Below are 12307 nucleotides of genomic sequence, written 5' to 3' on the forward strand. Positions count from 1 at the left end.
CTGAACAGGGCGGCACAGTAGTTAAGAACTCTAAAGTCCGACATGGATCAAAATCCTGGCTGCCTGATCTGGCTGAGGAAGTAACCCCAATTCACCTGGCCTCAGCTTTTTAACTTTAAAATGTGGATAATAATAGGAGCTACCTGGTGGGGTTACCAAGATTAAGTGACATAATACATGTAAAGACCTCCAACAGGCCAGGATCTTCATACATATATACCCTAGAGGCTAATAGTCATTTGAAAAGACCCAGCTAAAACCTACGAAAAATCAACAGAAAAATACAATCCACTCTTTGTTGGAATCCCAAGTCTGGGGGCTTTGGGTATGTTTTAGCATTATTTAGGGACTTGTGTGTGTCTTTTTTTAAATATACGTTTTATATGAAATACTGAACACTCCCAGGGAAAGCAATTGAACCTCCCTCCGATCCTTGGCTCCTGGTCTCCATGTCTTTTCTACCTGCTAAACTGAGGATGAACGACAGAACTTTTGTGGTGACCTCAAACCCTGGGCCTCAATACATTGTGCTCACCCCCTAGAGGTTGCACCTGGATGGTTTGCTCCTCCCAGGGACCTCAGTGGGGAGATGATAGAACATTTTAGTTTACATCCAAGCAGATTCAACAGACATAGTATTAAAAAGATTGACAGTAAAGGGTATGTTTAAGCAGAATAAATGACACCTCCAATAAGAACTAGAAAATAAAATATGTTAAGACAATGCTTTTATTATGCATAGGATTTTAAATTCCTTGGGACGAGGGAAGTCATTTTAGAAATTCTAGGCAGCCACGTGTTAGTGCTTTTTCCTGTCCCAGAATCACACCAGGCAGCGGGATTTCTGGAGTCACGGATAATCAACTTCTTCACACCACCCGTGGCCACAGCTTCTGCAAATGCAACCTGCTCCCCCGCGGCTCACCACCCAAATCCACACATCTACAAATCCCTAATTCTCTCCCTTCTTCTGCCCCATCCCTCAGATGGTACTTCTTGTCTAGCCCTAGAGCAGTCCCAGTGCTTTGGGCTAAAAGTCACAGGTCATGCAGTTCACCCCCTGCCTCCACCTGGGATTCTTTACCCAGCACAGAGCTTACGATGATGCTATTTCTGCTCCCACAGCTGAGCTATTTGAGACTCAGTCCTTTCCACCGTCTCATTCCTTTCGTCTCACTTCTCAACCTCAGATGGTGATCAGGAAGACGCTTTTCCCCAGGGGTTGAGTGTGGTCCTTGGGTTGTGGCTTATAGCGATACTTCCCCTGTGCCCTTCCCACCAAGGCCCTGAATTTTCATCTCAGCCAGAAGGAGGCATTGAGTGGTGTCAAGAGTCGGGGTGGCAGCACATCTGTTTGCGAGGACAGTGGAGGTGACCCAGTGTCCCAGTGGTCACAGATCATCCAGCTAGTTCTCTGCTGTCTCTTCTTCCTAAGAGGCTTATTCCCCTCCTTTCATCATTCATTATACTCATCTTTTAGACTCATCCTTTCCAGAAAGCCCTCTCCAACTCACCTCCTGTTACCTCCAAGATGGGTTATGCCCCTCCTCTTGGCTTCCCTAGTACCCGGGTCAGACCCCTATCACAGCGCCCATCACGCTGTGCTATCATTTCCTCCTTTTGTCTCTGTCTCTTCTCTTGAGCTCCTTTAGATACAGGACAAAATTTTTTCCTTTTGTTTTCATATCACCAGTGGCTACCATACTGCTTGGCTCATAATTAGCATACAATAAATATTTCTTAAGGATACGAGTAAATGAACTCTAATATTTTGGGGGGAGAAAACAAGATGAAGAGAGGTGAGATGCCTAGTTTAAGATCATATAATTCGTTGATTACAAGGCTGGATCTAGAACCCAAGTCTTCTGGCCCCAAATCCGGTATTCCTTCCTCTACACAGCTACTTCTGTGCCTGGTGGGGATGGTGGTGAGGAGGGCTGGCAGTGGTCTGAGTCCCATCCACTGGTCATTGAGGTAAGGGCTTGATCAGCAGACTGAAGGTCATTCCACCTGTCCCTTGCCAAAGTCCTGATTCTATCACATCATCTAAAGCAGTTACTACTGTTCTGAATCTTACAGGTGACCCAGCCAGGGTCAAGTCCTTGGGTCCTCTCTTTGGACCCTGTGCTTAGGGGAGGTTAGCTGCACCCTCTAGGGAGCTCAGGGAGAACTTGGACCCTCGTCCCCAGAGCCCAAAGAAGGGAAAGATCTTCTGGGTGAAGGAGGCAGTGAAGGTGTAGATGGGTTCCTGAGTGACGGCATTGGCAAAGGTCACCCAGCCCACCTCGTAGTCAACAGACACGCGCACCTGCTGGGGCTGCTCCTCCAGGGCCAGGCGGGTGGGGAAGGAGCCCAGGGCCGAGACGAAGCCCCAAGCCAGTCTCACCGCCCACACCCCCTCCTCTGGCCGCAGCCGAAGCTCCCCCTTCCGCCGGATGTCCTTACTGACCACACCCAGGGTGCAGCTGCCCCCGGGAGCCAAGTCCACACTCACCACCCACGTGTGTCTCCCCCCAGTGAAGCCACCATGGGCCAGGACACAGGTGGCCCGGTCGAAACGCTGGGGGCTGTCTGGTGACTTCTGCCATTTATAGGAGAAGCGAGCCTGCTGGTGGTCCTCAGACAAGAGGAGCTTCGGGTGGGAAGTCCAGGGGTCTAGAGAGATGTGAGCTGTGGGGAAAACCAAAAGGGCCACAGATGTCAGCAGACATGCTATCACCTTCAGGAAAGGCCTAAATACTCCCCTTGACACCTGCGTTAGCGTTACTACCAACAAAGTATATAGTGCCTACAAAGACCTGCAGTATGGGTATCACCTGGAAACCTGTTAGTAACAGACTCTCAGGTACCACCCCAAACCACCTGAGATGGAATCTGCATTTTAGCAAGATCCGCAACTGATTCCTGTGCTTCAGAGGATGTGTTGGTTAGTTCGTTAGTTCGGACATCCGGGCTCTCATCTGGTTCTGTGTCTTCCCCTGGAAAGCACTTCTTCTCCCTGCAAACTGGCTGACTCCCAAAGCTGTGCATGCCTGCTCTGATCTCCTGCTGCTGACACATCACGTCCTCCCCGTCCTGTATCTCGGAGGGTGGAAATATTCTTCCCTCAGTCCAAACTTCATGATCACTCCCTGGGCACTTATGACTCATTTATACAGTCTTCACTCCACCCAGACTCTCTGGCTCACCCACGGGTTATTCATTCTGCCTCAGTAATTCTAAAATCAGGCAGACTCTGAGGATCACCTTTTAACAAAAAAACTTCTGCGGACCCTGGCATAGTGATACTTTTAGTATCCATAAATTGGGACAAATTCATAAATTCAGATATGTCCATGAGTTAGGAGTCCCTGCCAAGAGCTCTGTGACTTCCCAGGGTCTTCGGCTGATAGACTGGGAACAGTGCCCTGAGTGGGGTCCATTCTTCATTCCTTTCCTACCTGCAGGCTGCACTCCTATCATCTATGAAATATAATAACACCTGAGAGAGAGTAGGGGTTCCTGACAATTCTAAGAATGTGATTCTAAACCCAGATCAAATTCCACGCATCCAGGAAGCCCTTCCTGATAGACGTTGTCCCATCCTGATTTAATCTTTCTATCCCATCATCACGTGCAGATCAGAACATGAGCTTCCTGCCAGGGATGTGGTATGTGTGTGTGCCTGTCCCTTCTTCATGGTTCTCCCACAAGCATTACAAAGGCAGTGACACATATCAGTGTCACGTGTGACATTATGTGTATATGTACATTTATATATGTGATATATATGTATTTGACTATTACAGTGCCCAGTGTAGAACCCTGCAAAATTATCTGCCCATTTCAAGATTAGAATCCTCACTCCCTCCCATCCTGACAGAGGCTGCTTACCTGGCTCATAATCCAACTCAAAGCAGAGTTTTTCTGTTAAGAGGAAATGAAACAGGATGCGCTTTCATTAGTCTTACCGAACCATAGAACATTTAATGATGAGGAAACTGAGGCCCCAAAAGGGAAGAGACAAAGAGAGGAATGGAAGCTGGAATCCTCTAGACCAGTGGTTCTGAACTTGAACTTGCATCAGAGTCCCCAGAACACTTGCTAAAACACACATGTTTTTGATTCAGGTGGCCCGGGGTGGGGCTGAGATTCGCATTTCTGGCAAGTTACCAGGGGATGCTGCTGCTGCTGGCTGGGAGCCCCACTTTGAGCTGCACTGCCTAGCTCTGAGCGGGCAGTGACCAGTGCCTTGCACAGAGCCTAGGACACAGTAAATGCTCAAGAAACATCGACTTAATGAACAGGTAAGTGGGTTAATTTATTTCTCGTTCTGCTTGGAAATAATTTTGGGGATAGTCAAAGGTCAGCCTTTGATTAGAGTAAAATTTCCTTCACTGCCAGGCCATTTACTTGTAGGAAGTGGACTTGGGGGAAAGCTCTTCTAAGGTGACATTTTTGTGGGTGGGTCATTTAGAACTAGGTGGCATCATTCGTGATGTCACGTAGGAGGAGAGGGAAGTGTTGGCGAGCAGCCACATTCCTGACTCTCATTTCAAACCCTCCACACCCTCTCCTACCACCACTCCCTGTCCTGGAAAACGGGGTCATGGTCCCCACAGGGGCAATTCAACTCTGAGGACCAAACTAACAGGGGCGGGGAAGCCAAGGAAGAGAGGAGGGAGGGAAGTCAGCTACCACAGGGCACAGAGAAATACCCTTGCTGGTTATTAATTAACAATGTTCATCATCAAAAACTTATCATGAATTACAAATGTGGATTTTAAATTACTGACAATGACAGATTGCGGATTTTTATGGATTTTTAAAATTATTGACAATGACAGATTTTGTTAATCATTCTCTTATATATCACTTCATGGCAAGCGGTTAGATCTATTTGTTTCATTATTTTTCAAACCAGTTACATTTTTTTCCAGAAATCCTCACCTTTATTATCTAACTTCATTGTCACATCCTGATAAGCAGATTTTATAAAGATCTGCAAATAAGGAAACCAAGGCACTGGGAGAGTGCAAGCCTTGTCAAAGGTCACACAAACGTCGGGCAGCGGGGCATGGAGGCCATTCCTAAATCCAGGCTTCACAGCCACCTGTGCTTCGTGGGGTCCGCTTACCCAGAAACGTCTTCATCTTCTTTCGCAGCGGGAGGGCCTGCTGGGGGAAGTCCCGAATCCTCTGGCCCAGCTCAGGGGATACAGCCTCTGGTTTCCGGCACCTTCTGGTTTCACATCTAGGGGCACAGAAATGGTGGGGTCTGGGAATTATCCTTCTTAGTGATGCCTCCAGACTCAGCTGGTCACCTTCTAATTGTCTTGGAGGTGCCAGTTCCCATGGACAGACATGATTCCTCTGGGATGGATCCATTCCCTCCCCACACTGTCCCCTCTTGGGCAGTGTCATGCAGGGGTGTGTATCTACAGCTGGCTGTACATGGGAATGCATTTGAGTATGTGAAAGTTTACATGTGAGTTGTCATCCTTAATGTGAGAATGTATATTTGTGTGGTAATAACCAGCATGTGGTGCGTGTATGTTTATGTATGTGGGAAAAGAGAAGAGAAAATCTTACCTTATTAGAGTGCTTCTGATATCCTAGGAGAAAGAGAGAGAAAGCAGGGATTCAGTTTCCATTTCTCCCTCCCACGAGAAAAGACAAAATACCATATTCTCAGCCCTAGATAGAAAAAGGACACCAGATCCATGGAGTCACAGCGTTTTCAGGTTTATGAGGCTTCAGGGATCTTAGAGCCCAACCCCTTCATTTTATAAGATCCAGACAGTGAAGTGACCTGCCCCTTAGAGGCAAAGGCAAGTCCCATCCCAATGTCTCCAGCTTCTCAGTCCCCAACGTGTCCGCCTAAATCATGCTGCCTTTCTGATGCCTAATTGGGACCCCAGTATCTCTCCTCCAGTGTGAGGAAGAGAAACAGAACAAGAACTTCCTGCTGGTGGGCGGCGACACAGAGAATAGTTTGCCTCGGAAAGAGCACCTGACGTTTGTTCGCATATAGTGCTTGGTGCTTCTCAGAGCGCTAATTTCACTTGCATTTTACTGTTGGATCCTCACAAATAAAGTATTTTTGAGATAAATAAACAAAGTATCTCCCCTATTTGATGGATAGGATGAAGAGACCAAGACCAGAGAGCAAAGCAACCAGGGAGCTCTTGGGGAAGCAAGGACTCTTAGAATTCAGAACTTCTGGTCCTGTGACCCATCTTCCACTTGGGATACAAGGATGTGTGAGTGAAGAAGAGATGGCTTAGACAGGTAAAGATGCAACAAATCATAGGTGAGCACAGGTGGACGGGGGCGGGGCTCAGATCTCACCATCAGGAGCTCCCTTGCTGGCCTCTCCTTCTTCTCCTCCAGTTCTTCAATGAGGGTGCTAAACCGGCAGATTTCCCCAGTGACCAGGACATCAAACTCATCCCGATGCTTTAAGATGTCCCCATCCAGCCTCTCCAACTGGGCTAAGAGGATGCTCTGCTGTTCCTCCAGGAACTGGCTCAGATGTGCAAACTCAGAAATCACTTTTTGTTTCTTGGTGGCCACCTGAGTCTGAGGGGGCAGGAGGAGAGGGCAGGAAGTTATTCCTCCTCTTCCTCCACTTCCTTTTCCTTCTTTTTCCTTAATTCACTCCCGTCTCCCTCCAGATCCACATTCTCCAAGGTTTGGTGGTAAAGTCAGAGCCCCCCACTCCCCAGGTCCCCAGATAGACTTGGAACCATGGCATAGTTTCCTTTACACCTGCCATGCCATTTCCAGGAGGAGGTGTACGGGAGGTGGTGAGGACACCCCACCTCCTGCCGTTTACAAAGTGCACACAGTGTGCGGGGCACTAAGGTACATTACTGTCCTTACAGCAATTCAGTGAGATAGTGATGATTTTTTTTTTTTTTTTTTTTTTTTTTTTTTGCGGTACGGGGGCCTCTCACTGTTGTAGCCTCTCCCGTTGCGGAGCACAGGCTCCGGATGCGCAGGCCCAGTGGCCATGGCTCACGGGCCCAGCCGCTCCGCGGCATGTGGGATCTTCCCAGACCAGGGCATGAACCCGTGTCCCCTGCATCGGCAGGCGGACTCTCAACCACTGCGCCACCAGGGACGCCCGATAGTGATAATTTTTAATCTCCACTTCACAGAAAAATAAACTGAGCATAGAGAGCTGTTTGAGGTCATAGAGCTAATTCATTTCAGATTCAAACTCAGAATGGGGCTTCTGTGGTGGCACAGTGGTTAAGAATCCGCCTGCCAATGCAGGGGGCAAGGGTTCAAGCCCTGTTCCGGGAAGATCCGTGTGCCACAACTACTGAGCCTGCACTCTAGAGCCCATGAGCCACAACTAGTGAAGCCTGCGTGCCACAGCTGCTGAAGCCCATGAGCCTAGAGCCCATGCTCCGCAACAAGAGAAACCACCGCAATGAGAAGCCCACGCACCACAACGAAGAGTAGCCTCCACTCACCACAATTAGAGAAAGCCTGCACGCACAGCAACGAAGACCCAATGCAGCCAAAAATAAATAAATAATAAAACAAAAATGCAGAATGGCTTCAGAGCCCTATATGCTATGTTGCCTTGGTTTCAGAAAGGCACTGGACCCTGAGGAAGGGAAGAGGACCAGGGAAGGGATGATGACTTACCAGGAGGACTTGTATCCTTCGATTTTCTCTTGACTGAATTCCTTGAATCTCCTCTCTCTCCTTTCTTAGACACTCAAGACACTTCTGTATTTGTTCCTGGGAAGAAGGAGCATAAAATATTTAAGATGGGGGCAGGGATAAATTAGTAGTTTGGGATTAGAAGATACAAACTACTATATATAAAATAGATAAACAACAAGGACCTACTGTACAGAACAGGGAACTAAATTCAATATCTTTTTTTCTGTGGTACGCGGGCCTCTCACTGCCGCGGCCTCTCCTGTTGCGGAGCACAGGCTCCAGACGCGCAGGCTCAGCGGCCATGGCTCATGGGCCCAGCCACTCCGCGGCATGTGGGATCTTCCTGGACTGGGGCACGAACCCGTGTCCCCTGCATCGGCAGGCGGACTCTCAACCACCGCGCCACCAGGGAAGCCCTAAATTCAATATCTTGTAATAAACTATAATGGAAAAGAATCTGAAAAATATGAATCACTTTGCTGTACTCTAGAAACTAACACAACATTGTAAATCAACTATACTTCAATTAATTTTTTAAAAATATTTAAGACGGAAACAATGATTTGTTAAGAGATGTCATCTCTGCCTCCAGGAATGGAATGACCCAAGGGAAGGAGTCGTTCTCTTAGCTGACAAGCCTGGGCCTTTATGGTCCTTGACAGCTTACTCTCTTGGGGTCTTCTTCCTCTTGTTTTGTCCTCCAAGAATTTTGATTAGGGCTTTCTGCTTTTAGCTCTTGCCGTCATAAGCTATGACTCTGTGTTCTCACTTGAGCCTCCCTGTCTTCAGGCTAAACACCCTAACTTCTTTTGCCTTAATGAATGGCATCGAGGATCTATCCTGAGCTTGATACGCCCTTCTTCGAAATTATCCCAACTTTCTCACATATCCCAAACAGAACACATCCAAACAAGCTCTCTTATAAATGGAATCAACTTTCTGGGTATGATTCCGGAGGGAACAAGAAACTTGGATAATGCAAAAAATAACCAATGAATTGTTTTAAAAATTGCTTGCTCTAGGGGGTCTTCCCTGATGGTCCAGTGGTTAAGACTTCAAGCTTCCACTGCAGGGGGCACAGGTTCGATCCCTGGTTGGGGAACTAAGATCTTGCATGCCGCAAGGTGTGGCCAACCCCCCCACCAAAACAAACAACAACAACAAAAATTGCTTGCTGTAGAATAAAGAACAGGTATACACACATAAATGTTCATATAAGCACATTGCAAAATATATTTAGAACTCTTAACAATACATGCTAATTAACTAATTGACACATATACATAGACTCCCACTTGTAATAAAACACAATGCATAAACAGCTAAAACCAGTACACACTCATTTAATGACAGATAAAATTATACACCATATATATTTACCCAACCTGCATATATGCAAACACTAATTTACCTACAAACACGAGCAGTCAGTTACACATACACACCCAAGTAGTCAGATCCCCCCAAACACACTGCACACGCTGGTAAACATGCAAACATTAATACACATACACACTGTGCAATCATTTCCTCGAGTGCAAACTCAGACATCCTCAGACACACCTGACTGATCCATGGTTCAGACACATACGTTCATGTTTTGGTGACTCATTCATTCAACATGTATTTATTGACCTATTATTATGTATTGGCCATAAGTAAACAACATAGGGCATACTTAAAACACAAACACATGATCTTCCATGCCTGGGTCTATTGCCTGGGTAATCACAGAAGCAGGGAGATGGAATTAAGTTTCAGAGTGGCCCAAATAATCCACAACTCTGCTCTGATTCTTTCAGTCCAGTCCAATCCCAGACCCACCCTGGGAACCTCTCAGTTTCCCCTTTCCTACCCTGTAGGGCCCAGCCGCGTCCTCCAGGAAGCGCACAGTGTGGGCACGGTGCTCCCAGGCCTCCCGGCACACCACGCACAGCTGCATCTCATCATCCTCGCAGAAGAAGTAGACTTTCTCCCCGTGCTCGGGGCAGATGTCCTCCTCTTCTATGTCCAGCCGGGACACCAGCTTGAGACGTTCAATGTTCTCCACCACGCTGGCCAGCTGCCAATTGGGCCGGAAGCTCCCTGGGCGAAAAGGCTCCTTGCAGAGTGGGCAGGTTGGGGGCTCCTCGGGGTCCGGGCTGGGGATCTCAAGGTAGCGGGTGAGGCAGATGCGGCAGAAGTTGTGGCCACAGTCAATGGTGACCGGCTCCCTGAGGGTCCCTTGGCAGATGGGGCAGTTGACCTCATCTGCCAGGCTGGTCACAGAGGCAGCCGAAGCCATAGTGCTGCTGCGCTTGTGGCCTCTTCAAGGTCACCCTCTCTGCTCAGCTTGGAGAGAAGGGCTGGGAGAACAATGAGGACACACACCTCACACTCACACACCTACATGTGCACATGTCCAGACACAGGGGCATCTTACATACCCAGTGACACCCTCATGGTCACACACACATAAGTGTGCGCACAGGGCAAGGTACCCACTTGCATCTCTGGCAGCCAGGGTTCTGCTGTCCCCCTCCCAAAAGAACAGACACACACCTTCCAACAGCAGAGACAGAGAAATGGCAGAGGAGGGGCAGAAGAAGCAGTCACAGCATTCCAGAGATGACCTCAGTTACTCTCTGGACTGGTGCCCATGACCTGGGGGTTCCTGCTCTTTCCTGTCCATCCAGAGACACTCACAGTAGAAGGAAAGTGGTCGTATCTTAACCATCCACAATTGGAAGAGACTGTTCTTCTTTTGGGAGCAGGAGGGAGACTGGGTCACAGAGCAGTAATGCCACCCCAGCCTCCCTGCAGTATGACCAGCTGTCTCCAGGGAGATTGGAGGTATCAGCCAACCCAGGGGAGTGTGGGGACCCAGATAAGGCGCTGTGCCCAGGGCAGGGGTGGTGAGACAGGGCACAAGCAGCTTCACCAACTGGCCTGCCATAGGCTTCCAAAGGGGTTGGAATGTACTCTGTCTGGGGGAGGAGAAAGAAAGATAACAGCAGCCATCATTAATTTACGATGGCCATGTTCCTCACTCTAACATAAGCGATTGAAACATATGATCTTATTTATTCCTCTTGTCTGCTCTGTAACCTTGGTGCTATTAAGATATTAGCTGGGCTCAGCCAGGTTACTTAGCTTGCTCAAGGCACACAGGTAGGGAGGTGGGAGGCCATAATTTACACTCAGATCTGTGAGTCTCCGAGCCGTGCTGTCCAACAGAAATACAATGTGAGCCACGTGTACAATTAAAAGATTCCCAGTAGCCATATTTTAAAAAGCAAAAAGTGAAATTAACTAATATTTTATTTAGCCCCAAGTAGTGTCAATATGTAATCAGAAAAAATTAGTCATGAGACATTTTACACCCTTTTTATTTGGTGTTAAGTCTTTAAGAAGGGGCATATTTTACACATACGGGACCAGCCACATCTCAGTGCTCAGCAACCTCGTGCAGTTGGAGGCTCTTGTGCTGGACAGTGCAGCTCCAGGGGCTGCACTCTTTGGGGCAGAGGGGAGGTGATGTACAAAATAGTTGGAGTGGAAAGGGAGCGAAACACGGTGGGGTGCTGATCATCCAGTGGGAGAATGGAAGGAGATTTCCTTGGTTTTATCCACAGATGAAGGTGAGTGGATGAAGAACCATGGCTGTTTGATCATTGTCTTGGCTGGCAGTTCAGGAAGGGCACGGGCTGGAAGCCAGGAGGCTTGGATTGACCCTAGCCTTGCAACTTTCTAGCTCTGTGGCCTTGGGGAAGTCACTTTACCTTTCAGTTTACATTTCCTGTAATCATCACCTGCCCCCAAGCACTGTTTTCGGATTGGATGTAATAATATGAAAATACTAAGCCTTAGATAAACGTGGTTGAACCTGTTTACCTTTTTGATTAACTGAGTTTTCTAAATTATATCAACATTGTGTTATGCTTTCTCGCCTTCTCCCCGCTGCAGTTAAAAACTAAAATTGAAGTACAATGTTACCCAAACTCCAGTGGGGACACTGGCACTGGGAGGTGGTGGGGGGTAGGAGTTTAGGAGAGACCAGCCAGAGTCGAGGAGCTGAGACAAGGAAAGGAGGGCGGAGGAAGGGACCCGGTGAGTGATCATCACACCTGCGGCATCTGAGCAGAGCCCCCGGAACAGAGTCCCCCGGAAGTCAGCGTCTCCCACTCCGGCTGGACTTTGCCGCTGTGTGCACACCTCAAAGCCAGAAGTTTATGGCTCCCACCTGCTCAGCCAGACAGGAAGCAGCATCTCCTCCCCAATTCCCCCCACCCCACTGTGGTCAAGGGAGGGGTTCCAGGAAACCCCATCTCCCTGTGACCTCATGGCATACTCTGCTCCCCACCCCAGGAGCCGGAAGGATCAGAAGGAGTGGAGAACTGGATGACGGGGCCACTGTTGGGAAATGCTGGGTAATCTGAGATGCCCTGGAGTTTGGACCCACTCAGCTGAGAGGTGGTGGCCAGGACTCTGGGAAGCACAAGAGGTGGAGCCAGGTGGCTTCTCTGTCCAGACACTCCTGCCTTCCCCTCTCTCAGCCTCTCATTCCTTTCCCTCTGTGACTCGTAAAAGTGACTCCATTTCAGGAAAAGAGGATTCATGTGGACTGAGACAGAAGCCTCAAAGGACGGGCTGGGGAAGGCACCATG

The 12307-nt window shown here is 48.4% G+C and overlaps 1 protein-coding gene across 1 annotated transcript; it reads right to left on the reverse strand.

Moving 5' to 3' along the window:
- Positions 1 to 484: 484 nt before the first annotated feature.
- Positions 485 to 10425, reverse strand: TRIM10 (tripartite motif containing 10). The gene is made up of 7 exons (XM_089918497.1): positions 9517 to 10425; positions 7641 to 7736; positions 6330 to 6560; positions 5571 to 5593; positions 5117 to 5232; positions 3874 to 3906; positions 485 to 2670 (listed from the first exon to the last, which is right to left on the reverse strand). The coding sequence occupies exons 1-7, from the start codon at positions 9943 to 9945 to the stop codon at positions 2129 to 2131; spliced, it is 1470 nt and encodes a 489-aa protein (XP_089774623.1). The 5' UTR covers positions 9946 to 10425; the 3' UTR covers positions 485 to 2128.
- Between the last annotated feature and the right edge of the window lie 1882 nt (positions 10426 to 12307).

The sequence above is a fragment of the Delphinapterus leucas genome, chromosome 10 (genome assembly GCF_059928025.1).
Source record: "Delphinapterus leucas isolate spDelLeu-1000000601 "Yukka" chromosome 10, BTC_Dleu_Yukka2, whole genome shotgun sequence".
Taxonomy (NCBI): Eukaryota; Metazoa; Chordata; class Mammalia; order Artiodactyla; family Monodontidae; genus Delphinapterus; species Delphinapterus leucas.